The following is a 17,293-nucleotide window of genomic DNA, read 5'->3' on the forward strand; positions in this document are numbered from 1 at the left end:
ATTTTTCTAACTTTTCATGATACAAAGAATAACATTTATTTGCTTAAATCGGATATAAAATGAAGCTTAACTGTTTGTATGATCTTCAGTAGCAATAATTGCAACAAAAGAATTCTTAGAATTTTATATGCGTCTTTAGCCGACACTTTTTACTGGTTAGAAACGGCCAGAATAATATAATGAGCATGTTTATGAGGGTGTTTTATCCAATGACACAAAAGGCCCAAATATGTTTCTGAAAAGGGAACACCTCATTTGCTTTTTAAGTTTTATTAATACCCACCGATGGGTCTCAACCCATACACTGGAGTCCTCTCTTGAGTGCATTTTCCATGTTCTGTATGAGCTGCAAAATACCTTAAAGATCCTGCCTTTCACATCCTAATCTAAAAAGGAAACAGGAAAAAGGAACTTAAACTCCCAGTGCTTAGACAGCAGCGAGACAGTAGTATCCCAGTATCCCAGTGTCCATGGGAAAGCAGGGAGAAACTACGGTATGCTAGAGCAGCACCGAACAAAACAGTCAGGAAGAAATAGTATGAGACCATCACCAACTCTATGAACTCTCGTGGAAATTGGATGGATATATTTTGGAAAGCATGGATTTTTTAGCATTTTTTGCTGTCTATATCTCACAACTCATAATTTCAGGTAAGAATATCTAGATTACTCCCTATTATGAGATTGTGAATCATCGTTTGTCTTCTGTTTTCTCTACCATGACACGATTATGATACTAAGTGTATCACCATCAAATGTATGGTTAGAAATGTTCATGTGAATTATAATTCTACAAGATAAAGAGGCATCGCTTTTGTCTCTCATGTATAGTAGTAGTCCCTAGCAGTTGAAAAGGTTGTAAAATTTCTTGTATACAATTATATATTATAAGCAGACAGATTTTCAGTATGATTAATACAAGTTTTATATGCTATTGTATATTTTATTCAATTGCATTGTACTATGTTGTATTTTATACTTGGAAAATGTATTCGGGAATTGGATTTAAAGGCAATCCTCTAATGTTGTGTTATTCGACTCACTCCCTTCAGCAGCTAGAGCGACCAAACGCTGGACTGCTGAGAATATCAAGTCTATTGCAAAACTGCAGGTTGCCATAAACAGTAGACTAAAGTCTTTTGATCTTGAAAGAAGATGCAGGGAATTTGATACTTGGTATTATTATGGCACCGTTATTACACTGGCTTGTGTACCAACCACATTGAACTAAGCTGGCCATACACCAGAGCATTTTGAAGGTCAATTTAGACTATTCTCACCTTTTCATGACAAGCTGGCTGCAGACAGACCTGGGAAAAAGTTCATCTGCCGTGTTGGATTTCTGTCAGTTGTTGTCAGGTGCAATGGTTACGATAGTTTTTGCATGCCGAACGAAAGATCGAGGCAGAGATCTATCAGCAATTATGGCTTTGTGGTCCAAAATTACAACCTTCACAGATCAACCGTGATTGACAAGTCATTCAGAGAACGGCCATCTGAAACCACTGATGTATGGTGTGAGGGGGGATTCATTTACCTGAGACCAGATCTCTAGGACCAATATAAAACAGACAACATATTGAGAAATTAGATCTTTTTTTTATATACACACCCAGAGATTTTTATTTTTCTGCTTAATACCATTTCCAAATTGAAAACCATACATGTAGTAAAATCGCTAATTATCTGTACCTGTCTGTCCCACATTAGAGGGTAACATGATTCTAGTATGGGGCCTTAATTGGTTCAGTAAACCCTGGTGTAGGGGATGGACTAATAGTATAAAAGTTAAAGGGGTTGTCGAACTACAACAACCTTTTGTACAAATTAAAGAGGATGTACCAGAATCAACAATTCCTGTGGATAGGTGATAATTGTCTGATTGCTAGGAGACCCACTGGGACCCCGTTCCTCCCCACTGCACCTGCTGCACTGAAGAGGAGCTTGAATAGAGTGGCGGTCAAGCCACTCCATTCAATGTTTATGGGAATGATGAAAACAGCAGAACACTGTACTCGGCTGTTTCCATCAATACCATAGACTTTACATGGAGCTGCAGCGTGCATGCTCGACCGCAACTCCATCCAAAGTCCACCTCACTGGTAGAGCAGAGAGGAGGAACGGAGGTTCGGGACCCTCGTTCTCGTAATTGGAAGGGATCCCAGCAGTGGGGATAGGTTATAATTGTCGATTCTAGTACAGCCCCATAAGGATATGTTCACACAGAATTTTTCTCCAAGTAGAAAAAAACGGCCTCAACATTCCTTCAGGATTTTTAAAGGGGAATTTTGAAAAGCAAGCGTTTTTTTTACTCTTTTTTTTGTGACCGTAATTTGAGGCATTTTTTATGGTTATTTTTAGCGCTTCTTTTTATCAAGAAAATGCAAAAACCGTGTAAAAAAAAACAAACGCTCCAAACGAACGGTGTGTTTTTTCTGCCTCCCTTTGATTCCAATGGAGGTTAAAGGCGGAAACTGCTCCAAGATAGTTCATGAATATTTTTTCTTCCACGAGCGGTCAAAAACCACCTAGGAGAAAAAAAAGCATCTTCTGCCCATTGAAATGAGTGGATTGACATTGGGGACATTTTTGGGCGCTGATCCCGATGCAGTTTCCAAGTCAAAATTGGCGCTAAAAAACACTGTGTGAGCTAGTTCTTAAGCCAGATAATTTGCTGCGTGTCCAGAATCTGAAACCACTAATATTGCCAAGGGAATTTGCCACTGGCCTCACATACCCGATGGTTGCCATCAAATGAATAGGGGATCATGTAATACATTGCCAGGCCTAGTCCATAGAGTGGGAGCTACTCATTGTTAGTGTCTATCCACTTAGGTTAATAGATGGGGTCCCAAGTGGGGCACCCTCCTCAATGACATCCGTATGCTGTAATAGGGTGTATGGAAAGCTGTTGTCTTCAAGGGACAATCTCTTTAACTCGTCACAGAGGGTCTCCTGGAATGTTAATCCTAAAATCCTGGAATGTTAATCAAAATATCCCCTTCTCCATTTTCTTGTTACTGAAATATCTTCTATCAACACACCACAGTCAACTACACTCTACAATGCATAAATGGCGTTCCCCTATATTTATATCCCATGTATAAACAGGGCGGTTATTCCAAAACCTGCCGGCGGCCCTGAAAGAAAGTGCATCAGGTCTTCCGGGTTAGAGCTGAATTATAGTCCATGCAATAGGAGTTGGTGCAGTAGTGTCCATTTACTGATATATTTTTATTGTACCTCTCTGCTGATAGAAGAATATTGTCATCTCTAGTAAAAGTTTAAGTATTTTATTGAGAATCAGTCAGACCCTGTTACAATATCAATGTTCTGTATAACCGACTCCAGAAATTGTTTCCACCATAAGATGGATGTTTGTACCACTACAATAATCTCATGACACTGTACAGAATTCGCACAGTCTTTTAACTGACACAATTTAATCATCACACACAAACTATACAATTAATTATTTACCAATGATAAACAATATTTATTGGGAATTTATTGTTACAAATGCTCTCAATCGTTCAGATCTTGGTGATATTTACTAACAGATATGCTACATAATAAAAGCTTTTACATGTACAAACAAAATGTAATTATCGAGGTTAGGGCCTGTACACATCAGCGTTGGTTTCCATTGAAGGGTACCATCGGACCTTTCCATCGGAGGAACCCCTCAACGAAAAGGCAAACGGAAACCATAGGTTCCGTTTGCATTACCATTGATTTCAATGGTAATGCTTCTGTTGCTAATAGTTTCCGCTTGTCACCGTTGTGTAAGGTTTTCAGGGTTTTTTACGGAATCAATAGCACAGTCGACTGTGCTATTGATTCTGTAAAAAAAACGAAAACCTTACACAACGGTGGCAAACGGAAACTATTAGCAATGGAAGCATTACCATTGAAATCAATAGTAATGCAAACGGAACCTATGGTTTCTGTTGAGGGGTTCCTCAGATGGATAGGTCCGCTGGAACCCCTCAATGGAAACCAACATTGATGTGAACACAGCCTTAATAAGAATTAGAGAACATTTAGCCATAAAACTTTTAGTGTCCCCTCATACTTTAAGGCTTTATTCAGACGAACGTGAAAAAGGTCCGTGCAACGCGCGTGATTTGCAGACATGTCCGTGATTTTTGCTCAGCGTGAGTCCGCTGAAAAAAGTCACGACATGTCCGTTCTTTGGGCGTTTTGCACGCATCACGCACTCATTGAAGTCAATGGGTGCGTGAAAACCACGCATGCCGCACGGAAGCACTTCCATGCGAACTGCGTGATTCGCGCAAGAGCTGTCAAAAGGATGAATGTAAACAGAAAAGCACCACGTGCTTTTTTGTTTACAAACATCCAAACAGAGTGTCTTTGAGAAGAGCGAACCCGGACAACCGAACCGAACTTCACCGGGTTCGGCCGAACTCGTTTTGGCCGAACCCGGCAAAAAAATATCCGGTACGCGACGTCAGGAGATAGTCACTGTCCAGGGTGCTGAAAGAGTTAAACAGTTTCAGCACCCTGGACAGTGACTTCCGATCATGATATACATGAACGTGTTAAAAAAAAAAAAGTTCTAACTTACCGATAACTCCCGCTTCTTCCTCCAGTCTGACCTCCCGGGATGACAATTCAGTCCAAGTGACAGCTGCAGCCAATCACAGGCCAAGCACAGGCTGCAGCGGTCACATGGACTGCCGCGTCATCCAGGGAGGTGGGGCCAGATGTCAAGAGAGGCGCGTCACCAAGGGCGCGTCACCAAGGACGCGTCACCAAGGCAACGGCCGGGAAGTTCTCGGTAAGTACGAACCTCTTTTTTTTTTTAACAGGTTGCTAGATATGGTGATCGGAATTCACTGTCGAGGGTGCTGAAAGAGTTACTGCCGATCAGTTAACTCTTTAAGCACCCTGGACAGTGACTGACGTCGGCTAGAATCATCTCTATGATGGCGGCTGCGCGAAAATCACGCAGCCGCGCATCATACACGGATGACACACGGAGCTGGCAAGTGATTTTTGTGCGCGCAAAAACGCCACGTTCGTGTGAATCCAGCCTAAAGATCAGGTCTCAGGCCTTAACTTCAATAAGGGCTCAGGAGGAGCTGTTTAAAATGTCTCTCCAAAACGAGACAGACATGGCTCTTAAACTTGCCTAGAGAAGTCTTGTTATTATAGACATGAAAGTGTCCTTGGTATGCTTTAGTACTTTGTCAAACAGTAATGAGAGTGTAGAAATGAAGGTAGAAGCTAATCCATGGGGACCCAGGGATTTCTAGTAAACTCTGAATTTTAGGGTTGGACATATTTTATTACATCAGTGCTTCCCAAACTGTGAAGCGCCGCTTAGATGTTGGTGAGGCGCAACTGAAGAGGCAGTTTTGACAGTAATAAGCTGCAAAAGCCTTTCTCTGGCTGCAGCAATCTCTGGTTTAACAATATAGCTGACATTTGTTGTGCTTATTTCAATGTTCTACTGTACTTCAGGAGACAAATTTTAAGATACAGATTTACCCGTCTTTATGTTGACTTTTAACACATTAAATACACAGTGACAAGATCCTTGATCTTTCTTTTTTCAATGACTTTTCAATGGCTTTTGTTGTGTGATATCACGCTGCAGCAAGTTATCAGAGGCAAAATAAAGATGGCTACATCCGTCACATGAAAGACTTTTTTTTTTTTTAAATTGTCATGGACTTCTACCAATAGTGACTCCCAGGGATTACCACGTTCTGGCTGGCGAGGCACCAGTAGAAACGGTTTGAGAAGCCGTGTTTTACATGGCCCACCAATTGCCTCATTTAAAATTCAGGCTAGAGTTATAGTACTATAGTATTGAGTTCTGATACTTTTTTTGTTGTGACCCGTAGTATATTTAAATGAGAAAACATTAGCACTAGGATCTAATGTATTGTTTTTACATTAACCCCTTCACGACTGACATACGGCTATATATGTTCCAACTGACGATGCCCCATGCAGTTGCCACTTGTATAAATGTTGACAGCCTTCAACGGGGTTTAATGAGTGCAGCGCTGCACTCTCATGTCTGTCGGAGTTTTGAGAGACTTGGACTACACCACCCACTGTAGATAGCGCCACACACAACCTCCTGAAGATAGTGCAAAACCCCTGCAGATAGCGCTACCTAAGCTCCTTCTAGGAGCGGAATTCCCGGCCAGCTCTCTAGCCGGGGGTTCTCCTCCTAGAGGGAGCCCCCAACGTCTCTCCATCTCTGCTGTAAATAGTGCCCCCACTGTAGATAGCAACCCCCTCCTGGTGGATAGCACCACCTAAACTCCCTCTAGAAGCAGAATCCCCGATGTCGTATCACTCTGTGCCGAGGATTCCACTTCTAGAGAGAGCCCCTGACGTCACTTTTCACCGTCAGGGGCTCTCTCTAGGAGCAAAATCCCCGGCCGACACTCTAACCGGGGATTTCACTACTGGAGAAGCCCTTGGCATCACTATCCATTTATGGACAGTGATGTCAGCGGCTCTCTCTAGGAGCGGAATCACCGGTGTCAGATAGCTCTGTGCTGGGGATTCCGCTTCCAGAGATTGCCCCTGAAGTCGCTGTCCATTTGGACAGTGACGTCAGAGGCTCTCTCTAGGAGCGGAATCCCCGGCTAACACTCTGACCGGGGATTCTGCTACTGCTACTGCGGACGCTGAGGTAGAGGATTCTTCTTTTAGAGTTAGCCCCTAACGTCACTGTCCATATATGGACAGAGACATCAGGGGCTCCCTCTAGGAGCGGAATCCCCGGCCAGATGGATTTCGCTCCTACAGGGAGCTACAGTGGTGCTACTTACAAGGAGGGGGTGCCAATTATGGGGAGGGGTGCTGATACATACAGGGGGAGTGGCACTATCTACAGGGGAAAAGGTGCTATCTCCAGGGGGGGCGCTATCTACAGAGGGGATGATGCTATCTACAGGGGCATGGCGCTATCTGCAGGGGGGGATGGTGCTATTTACAGGGGGTGGAGCTATCTACAGGGAGTGGCACTATCTTCAGGGGGTGTGGTGCTGTCTACAGGTGGTGCTATATACAGGGGTGTGGCACTATTTACGTGGGCACTGTGGTATTATATGGGCACTATCTACAGTGGGAACTGTGGCACTATGTGAGAACTGCGGCAATATTTAGAGTGGGCACTATCTATGTGGGCACTGGCACTAGCTACAGTGGGCAATGTGGCACTATCTACAGTAGTATTGAGTCACTATCTACATGGGCACTGTGATGTTTTCAGATGGCTGCAACAAAAAAACCCTAACAAATAAAATTCATCCATTTTTTTAACGTCCATGAAAAATGGATGGCAAATGTCGGTGAAAAATGGTCGAACGGTCGGGAAATGGATTCAAATATTGAGACGCATTGATGCAAAACAACCATGAAAAACTGACAGTTGATCCATTGTTAACTGCCCTTTTTTTCACGTTGTGCGAATATAGCCTTATAGCCCTCTTATGCGCTCACAGCAATCCAGGGTGACTGTGTGTGTGTGTGTGTGTGTGTGTGTGTGTGTGTGTGTGTGTGTGTGTGTGTATATATATATATATATATATATATATATATATATATACACACATATAATGTAGAGAAATATATATATTAAAAAATTACCAAAAAGTTTTTTTTTTTACATTTTTAGTGATTTGTCTGCTCATGATAAAAATTAAAGACATGGAAATTAATTAAACTAATCTAGAAAATGAAAGCCCCATAAGTCTTGTAAAAAAAACAACGTAAAAATAGTTGTGATATTCAAAGTGGTTGCAAAGATATTATCGTTTAAAGTAGTGCATATCAGAAATGGAAAATTTTACTTGGACACAGGGGTATCAAGGACCCTTGGTCATGAAAGGGTTAATATCTCTCAAACTTTATGTATCGCAATATTTTCAGTTGCTAGTAGAGAAATTCTGTTACTACATACATGTTTGAAAAATACTATTCTTTATTCTATATTATGCTTTATGTTATTCAATATTATGCTTTATGTTATTCTATATTATGTGTTATTTTATATCATGTTTTATGCTATTATTCTATATTATGCTATATTTTGTTTTTCATTTTGAAATTTTGAGAGTGTATCCGGAGATTAGGGACAGTTGGCAACTTGCCCAATGCTCCTTGCATTTTACAATGGGTGAACTATCATTTTAAAACACTTAGTTTCAGGTTCATCTGAAAAGGAAAGTAAAATATACATTGTTTAGTTATATTTCCGGTAGAGAAGTGTTGTCTATGATTGTTTTATGGTTTAAAAAGAGCTAAGCTATGGTTTCTGGAATTTTCCAGGGGTCAAACATTGATGACCTATCCTTAGGAACAGCCATTAATGTTTGATTGGAGGGGTTTGACCACAGGGAACCCCGCTAATCATCAGAATGAAGGGATTGCTCAACTCCAAGTGAATGGGACTGAGCTTCAGTACCAGGTACAGCCACACCCATGTATGGTGCTGTGTTCATGTAAACAATAAGGGGGCCACGGCGCTTACTGTAGGACCGCTTACTCCTTTATTCTGTTGATTGGCATGGGTACCACACTTAAACCCACACTAATTAAATATTGATGGACTATCCTAAGAAAATGCCAACAATAACTCCCAGAAAACTCCTGCCTACTGAGCTATCTCTACTGAGGATAGTGGTTGAGGTTGTGCTAGTAGTAGTGTAATATGATAGGTCGGGTTGTATAAGCAATGTTGTCATTAGACACAAAACTTCATTTTTAAAAATGTTCTATGCTACAAGGCTTCATATTATAATGATCTAATAATGAGCTAAGTTGATATGGGATATTCTATGGCACCATGGCATTATCTCTGTAATAGTAGCAGTAATGACATATATAAGTAATGTAGAGCATGTATAATAGCGAGTGTTGTCGCTTCTCTGCCTTTTGGCTAAGATCAAGTGTAGTACCTGCTCAAGCTGAGGTTAGTAATCATCCCTGCCGGTGGTTGATGGGCCATCGTAGGGGGATGACAGAACGCCGAGGTGAGGGCAGGGAACGACAACGGTCATCGCTCTGGTGTACGCACTTGGTTTAAAGGTACCATTTGTAGGTGACCAGGCGACCGCCGGATCGAGGTCAGGAGGTCGGGTAGTTTGGAAGCCCGAGTTGCTATGTGCCCCAGGGCTGGTGACCCTGGGGTGCCCTAGCTCACTGGGGGTGGGATCCCACTGAGTGAAGGCACATTTGCACGCACTCCTCTTTCACACTTCTAAGCACACACCTTTATTCTCCCGGCCTTCTGGCTGGGAGATGAGGAATTTTTATACCTGGCAGATGTCCAGGCTGTATCACAGCGCACATCCACTTATTTAATTTTGTTTTTCACTGTGTGTTTGTCACGTTTTGTCACAAGGATTTTGGGATGCGGTGCCCTTTTGGGACCCTCCTGAGGTCTAGGGGGAAAATGTGTGGCCATCTGGTTCCATTTTCCCCTGCAACCCGGCCTCCCTTCTTCGGAGGGGAGGTGCAACCTGTATGCAGGCTCCTAGGTGGACACTGGGGTGGCAGCCCAGGTAGAAGCCTAGGAGTGTGTTTGGGTCTCCCTAAGCTTCGGCGAGGGGGGATCATTGATACTCGATCCTCTAGGCCTATGTTTTGGAGGGTTGGGGAATGGTTATGCGGGGCCTCTCTCTTTTAAGAGAAGGGCTGGGATAGACCGCATCCTTGTGCACTTTTTGTGTGGCACCTCTGCACTTTTTATGCACTTGGGTGATAGAAAGCACAGCTCGGGCTTTAAAAAAAAAACAAAAAAAAAAAACGAGTGTTGTCTAGTAGAGAAGTTGTCTATAACAATTGGTTATATTGCAGTTTCTAATTTGCCATTGAGCTTTGGAAAAATAAAAGCTGGACTTTGTTTACTAATGGAGGCTCTCTCCCAATGTGATATACACTGCATATACCATTTTGAGGTTTCACTTTTTGTCTATTAATTACTGTTGTGGTAGTATATTGTGCTGTATATAACCTCCATTGAGATGAATCTAAAAGTGCACATGCCGAAATCTGTTGCCCATCTCTGCAGCCATGGCAGTTTTCCTTCTTTTGTTACTTTGTGATTTCACATTTCCTACTGGCTTGGAAAAAGACAATAAGAAGTTCTTGGTGAGGTCAGAAAAGCAATCTTGACATTTTCTACAGGCATAGGAAGTAAAAAGGGCACATAAAGGACAGCATTGACCTTCTGCCAAACTGGCAGTCAGGGTGTTCACTACAAGTCCAAATGCCATGTATACCCCACCTTTGTTTTGACTGCTGCTGTTACTAGTTTACAAAGTATTTTGTACTTTGGAACTATTTCAGAAGAGAAAGGCCTTTTTTTAGTCATGCAGTGCGCATACATTGTGGTTTTCACCAATGTTCTACGTGCTAATTTCGTCCTGGCGCAGTGAAGATTTAATCTGAGAAAGCATTCAGTAGACCAGACTGGTAATCTCCAGAATTATATATAACTGTACTGAAAGGTTCCCAAGTGTTGCTGTGCCATTATAGAGAAAATCTAATGATTTATTTTTTTATTTTCATGTATTTTAAATATCATACCACCCCTATCGAAGACCTCAGCCAGCCTTGCCGCTCCAGTGTTTAGCATCCGACACAATGTGGGGAACGAAGTTTACTGCACCATTGAGAGTTCCAGGCAGTTTTCTTTTTGCAGGGAAAACCCCTATAATGTAAGACACATATTACAATCCTTTTTATGTAGCAGAATACATGTAGTCATTACAAGAAGAGTTTCAATTCATGTAGTCATTCTTGATCTTTTGAGATACGTCTATGATTGACCTGCTGTATAGATGATAGCCTTCAAGCACTTATATGTGGGTTCTCCCTTGTGCAAAATCTGCTATATGACACCACTATGCATCTCTTGATTTTTTTCTCAAGTAAAAATAGTTATGCTGAATGTCGATTTACTGTTAAAAAGGCTGGTGTCTCAATCCTTTGCTATGGGGCCCTGTTATTTTTATTCTGTATATGGTTATTAACACGTTAAAACAAGAACATTCAAATACTATGAATAACATATGAATAACTAATATTTTCTATGGGCCGTCATGCATTAATGTGCACAACTGCTAGGATCTGACCTCCTGGATTGTGAGCAGCCCCAACTATGTATTATTATTATTATTTTTGTCTGCACGTTATTCCGCATATAGCATTTCTCTTACGTTTTTGCATATTATATTTGTATATCTGTTTAAATGCCATATTATATTTATTATTCTCTGATAAACTGATCCAAACATACACCTTTTGTATTAGCAATTTCTTTAAAAGTGTTTCCCTTGTATTGCTTATGGGATAAGGACCAAAAATAGGGGGTGGACCATCATATTTAAATGTGTTATCGTGCAGTTAACCAATACCAGAAGGGGGGCACAATTTTGTTTCTAGTTATTTAGAGCATTCTCCTTTATGTACAAATCTGAATGCAGGAAGACAGAAAAGCGGAGGGAATCACACTGTAGGAGTTGAGGCAGAAATACAGAAGAGCGGAGGGAATCACACTGTAGAAGTGCAGGCAGGAAGACAGAACAGTGGAGGAAATTACACTATAAGTGGAGGCAGGAAGGCAGAAGAGCGTAGGGAAGCACACTGTAGGAGTTGAGGCAGAAAGACAGAAGCATGGAGGGATGCATGCTGTAGGAGTGGAGGCAGAAAGAAAAAATAGTGGAAGGAATCACACTGCAGGAGGAGTGACAGAAAGATAGAAGAGCAGAGGGAATCACAATGTTGGAGTGGAGGCAGGAAGACAGAACAGCGGAGGGAAGCACAGTGTAGGAGTGGAGGCAAGAAGACAGAAGAGCAGAGGGAATCAAACTGTAGAAGTGGAGTCAGGAAGACAGAAGCACAGAGGGAAGCACATTGTAGGAGTGGAGGCAGGAAGACAGAAGAGTGGAGGGAAGCACACTGAAGGAGTGGAGGCAGGAAGACGGAAGAGCGGAGGAAATCAAACTGTAGGAGTGGAGGCAGGAAGACAGAAGCACAGAGGGAAGCATGCTGTAGGAGAGGAGACAGGAAGAAAAAAAGAGTGGAGGGAATCACACTATGAGGAGAGACTGAAAGATAGAAGAGTGGAGGGAAGCACACTGTAGGAGTAGAGGCAGGCAAACAGAAGAGTGGAGGGAAGCACACTGTAGGAGTGGAGGGAAGCACACTGTAGGAGTGGAGGCAGGAAGACGGAAGAGCGGAGGGAAGCACACTGTAGGAGTGGAGGCAGGAAGACAAGAGTGGAGGGAAGCACACTGTAGGAGTGGAGGCAAGAAGACAGGACTGGAGCAAAGCACACTAGGAGTGGAGGCAGGAAGTTAGAAGAGCAAACGGAGTCACACTGTATGAGTGGAGGCAAGAAGACAGAAGAGTGGAGTAAACACACTGTAGGAGTGGAAGCAGGAAGACATAAGGTTGGAGGGAAGCACACTAGGAGTGGAGGCAAGAAGACAGAAGAGTAAAGGAAAACACTTGGTGTGGAGGCAGGAAGACAAAGGAATTAAGGTAATCACATTGTAGGAGTCAAAGCTAAAAGACAGAAGAGCAGAGGGAATCACACAGTAGCTGTGGAAGAAGGAAGACATAACATTGCAGGGAAGCGCACTGTAGGAGTTGAAGCAGTAAGACAGAAGAGCAGAGGGAACACACTGTAGGAGTGGAGGCTGAAAGACAGAAGAGCTGAGGGAAGCACACTGTTGGGGTGGAGGCAGGCAGGCAGAAGCATGGAGGGAAGCACACTGTAGGAGGAAAGTAATATACCAATACGGAGAACAACCACAATCCCTCTCCACCTAATCAAATAATATCTCGTGAATCTATCATATGCGGGGGAGGCATGCAGAAATTATAACCTACAAAGAAATGGAGTCTATGGGACACCAATACTATATTAGAAGTCTACATTTTATTGAATACAAAACCATAAAACACATGTATATTAAAATTCAGAGATGATTTGCACAATGTGACAAATGGACACCAGGCAGCAGCAAGCATGGATGGACAACTGTCACATTGCGTATGTGGACCCATTGAGCCATATTGCCTTGATGGTATGGCAGCTGGCCAACAGGACACAGGTCACAGTCTAGAGTTCGTATAGTGTACCTGTGGTAGCTCAGACAGTAGCAAGACAGGCTCGGCTGGGACTAGGCAGCAGGCAGGCGCCAGGCGTGGTGTAGCAGGACAGGCGTGGTGTAGCAGGACAGGTGTACACAGCACAGAACGACTTCAGCTCAAAACGGCACTTCACCAGGATAGCACGGGATACAGGTTACAGGTGGCAGGAACGGGAAAAACTGGGAAACACGGAGACCATTTTCATAGACATACTAGGATAACGACAACAAGGATCAGGCGCAGCCCTTCTTATAGTCCAGGGTGCTCTGGGAGCAATTAGCTCAATCTCCCACCTGTGTGCAACCTGGCTCCTTGTCTGGACTGAGCTCGCGAGCGCACCCTGGTGGTCACTGTGGAACAGGAAGGCCGCATGTGCAGACATCTCTGGAGAGAAGGGCGTCGACCAGATGGAAGGCGTTCGTGGTCAGCGACCACAGACGTTACAGTATCCCCCTCTTACGCCCCCTCCTCTTGGGACCAGAACGAGAGAGAAACTTCTTAAAAAGGGTAGGAGCATTGAGATTTTCCTCTGGCTCCCAGGACCTCTCTTCTGGACCAAACCCCCTCCAATCTACTAAATAAAAGGTTCTTCCTCTTACTTTTTTGGTGTCCAGGATCTCCTTAACCTCAAATATCTCGGATGAACCGCTGGGGGCAACTGCAGGGCTAAGAGTCTTGGAGTAGCGGTTCAGGACCACAGGTTTCAGGAGAGAAACGTGAAAGGAGTTGGGGATCCGGAGGGTAGGAGGCAGCCGAAGCTTGTAGGAGACCGGGTTAATCTGTTGCAAGATCTCGAAGAGTCCGAGGAACCTGGGAGGAAACTTGCAAGATGGCACCTTCAGCTGGATATATCTGGAGGACAGCCAGTCGAGATGCAGAAGGTAGACCGGTCAGCGGAAAACAAAGTGAGCCATCTTCAAAAATCGGTCCACCACCACCCAGACCACACTGCATCCCGCAGAGGGAGGCAGGTCTGTGACAAAGTCCATAGCAATATGTTGCCAGGGGCCATCGGGCACAGGCAGCGGCTGGAGCAGGCCAGCCGGTTTGGAGTGGGCAACTTTATTTGCTGCGCACACCGTGCAGGAGGAGACAAAGTTCGTGATGTCTTTGGGCAGGGTGGGCCACCAGAACTGACAAGTGATCAAGTCTCGGGTCTTACGGACACCCGCGTGACCTGCCAGTTTGGAACTGTGTCCCCAGCAGAGGATTCTTCTTCTGTCTGCCAGACGCACAAAAGTCCTCCCCAGGGGAATCTCTCTAACTTGCAGAGGGTTGACAGGGATGAAGCAGGACGGATTAATAATATTCTGTGGACACTCCATAGTGTCCTCTGTCTCGAACGACCTGGACAAGGCATCGGCCCTCACATTCCTGTCGGCCGGATGGTAGTGGAGCTCAAACTGGAACCGGGCAAAGGACAGCGAACACCTGGCCTGAAGAGGATTCAGTCGTTGGGCTGTCTGGAGATAAGTGAGGTTCTTGTGGTCCGTAAATATCAAGATGGGATGAGCTGCGCCCTCTAATAGATGTCTCCACTCCACCAGAGCCAATTTGATGGCCAGTAACTCCCGATCACCAATCGAGTAGTTGTGTTCTGCCGAAGTGAAGAGCTCAGAGAAATAGCCACATACCATTGACTTGCCCTTGGAACCTCTCTGGAACAGGAGTGCACCAGCACCGACAGAGGAGGCGTCCACCTCTAACGAAAACTGTAGAGATACATCAGGAAGATGGAGGATAGAGGCTGACGTGAAGGCACTCTTCAGCCTATTAAATGCGGCTTCCGCCTCTGGAGTCCACACCTTGGCGTTCATGCCTTTCTTGGTGAGATTAGAGATGGGAGATGTCAGTGAGGAAAAGTTTGGAATGAACTGTCTGTAGAAATTGGCGAATCCCAGGAAGCGCCGTATGGCCCTCAAGCTTTGAGGGCGTGGCCATTCCAGGACGGCCTTTACCTTTTCAGGATCCATCTTGAGACCTTGATTCGGGATGATGTGGCCCAGGAAGGGTAGAGCATCTTTCTCAAACACGCAATTCTCCAACTTGGCGTACAGACGATTCTCCCTTAACCGTAGCAAAACTTGACAGACATGTCTCCGTTGAGTAATTGGATCTGGAGAAAAAAATCAAGATGTCATCAAGATAGACCACAACACAAACATAGAGGAGGTCATGGAATATGTCATTAACGAACTCCTGGAAACTGCGGGAGCATTACACAGGCCGAAGGGCATTACTAGATATTCATAGTGTCCGTCACCGGTGTTAAATGCAGTCTTCCATTCGTCACCCCAGCGAATCCGGATTAGGTTGTAAGCCCCACGCAGGTCTAGCTTTGAAAAAATCTTGGCACCACGTATACGATCAAACAGTTCAGAAATCAAAGGCAATGGATACCTATTTTTCACCGTGATCTGGTTGAGATACAAGTACGCAGAGAACCATCCTTTTTCTAGACGAAGAAGAACCCGGCTCCTGCCGGGGAGGAAGACTTCTGTATGAAGCCCCTCTCCAAGTTCTCCTTAACATAGGCGGACATAGACAGAGCCTCTGGCACGGAGAGAGGATATACCCTACCACGGGGAAGGGATGCACCAGGAACTAGGTTGATAGGATAGTCATACGCACCGACTCCCCCTCTTTCTTGCTGAAGACGTCCGAAAATGCAACATAATGACCAGGCAATCCTGCCAAGGACCGAGGCAGAGGAGGTTGAGCCGAACGAATCTGTGCCAGGCAGCGGTTGAGACTCTCGGGAACCCACTGGAGAACCTCTCCAGAGTTCCAGTCCAGGGCTGGTGCATGTAGTCGGAGCCAGGGCAGACTCAGCAGCACAGGATTGACAGCTTTAGCCAGGACAAAGAATGAGAGAAGCTCGGAATGGAGGGCTCCCACTTGGAGCCTCAGCGGTTTGGTCACAGCTACAATTGGGTCTGGCAGAGGTAGTCCATTCACAGATGCAACCATCAACGGCCTCTCCAGAGGGGACAATTGGAGAAGATCCACAAGGTCTCTACGAATGAAATTAGCAGCGGATACAGAGTCCAGATACGCAGAGACCCGATGCGTTTTCTCGCCGGACACTATGGTCACGGGAATGGACAATTTTATACGAAAGTCCTTCTTTATCCAAGGTTGTCTCTCCTACCAACCCTAGGCTCTGGGGCTTTTCGGGACACAGACGCACAAGATGGCCTCCGAGGCCGCAATATAGAAAGAGTCCCGAGGTGCGTCTGCTTTGTCTCTCCTGGATAGACAGCTTAAACTGGTCTGTCCTCACAGACTCCATAGGAGGATCAGCATCTGAGGACAGCAGGGGTTGCTGCAAAGTAGGGACCAGACTAGGGAGTCCTCCCTCCCTATGAGCTTCTTGGAACCGTTCTCGGACCCTTATATCAATCCGGGCGGCCAGAAGAATGAGGTCATCCAGGGTAGATGGTAGATCTCGGGCGGCAAGCTCGTCCTTAATCCTAGGAGACAGTCCCTGCCAGAATGTAGCCACAAGGGCCTCATTGTTCCACAGCAGTTCTCCCGCCAGGGTGCGGAAGTGTATGGCGTACTCGCCCACAGAGTTGTCTCCCTGGCGTTGGTTTAGCAAGGAGGCGGCTGCAGACGAGGCTCCTCAAACACCGTGTGAAATGTCCGTAGGAACCCCTGGAAGTCACGGGTCTGTGGTCCTTGTCTTTCCCAGATAGGGTTCGCCCATGCAAGGGCCCTGCTAGTGAGGAGAGAGACGATGACCATGCCCCTTGCGCCATCAGAAGAGAATGCCCTTGCATACAGGCTAAAGTGGATCTGGCACTGGTTCAAAAATCCACGGCAGGTCCTTGCGTCTCCATCGTAGCGGTCAGGAAGCGGCAAAGAAAATCGGGGATCAGCACTGCCAGGAGGTGTCGTCGGAGGATCAGTACTGCCAGGAGGTGTAGTAGGAGGAACTGCAGCTTGCACCTCCAGCCGACATGCAATAATGTTAAAAGTCTGGAGGAGTTGGTCCTGCTGAGACCGGAGGTCTAGCATATCCGCCCGCATCTCCTGTTACGTCATCATGGTCTTGGATTGACCAGCAGGGTCCATGGCCTGAGTCTACTGTCACGTTGGGTATGTTGACCTACTGGGCCATACCGCCTTGACGGTA

The 17,293-nt window shown here is 44.9% G+C and overlaps 1 protein-coding gene across 1 annotated transcript in view; it reads left to right on the forward strand.

Annotated features, from left to right (window-relative positions):
* The first annotated feature begins 467 nt into the window (after window positions 1-467).
* Window positions 468-17,293, forward strand: part of TEK (TEK receptor tyrosine kinase) — a 132,417-nt gene continuing 115,591 nt past the window's right edge. The window contains exon 1 of the mRNA XM_075851852.1: window positions 468-651. Within this exon, the coding sequence (XP_075707967.1) occupies window positions 600-651 (52 nt within the window). The 5' untranslated portion in view covers window positions 468-599. The remainder of the gene's footprint in view (window positions 652-17,293) is intronic.

Source organism: Rhinoderma darwinii, chromosome 1, assembly GCF_050947455.1.
Source record: "Rhinoderma darwinii isolate aRhiDar2 chromosome 1, aRhiDar2.hap1, whole genome shotgun sequence".
Classification (NCBI taxonomy): domain Eukaryota; kingdom Metazoa; phylum Chordata; class Amphibia; order Anura; family Rhinodermatidae; genus Rhinoderma; species Rhinoderma darwinii.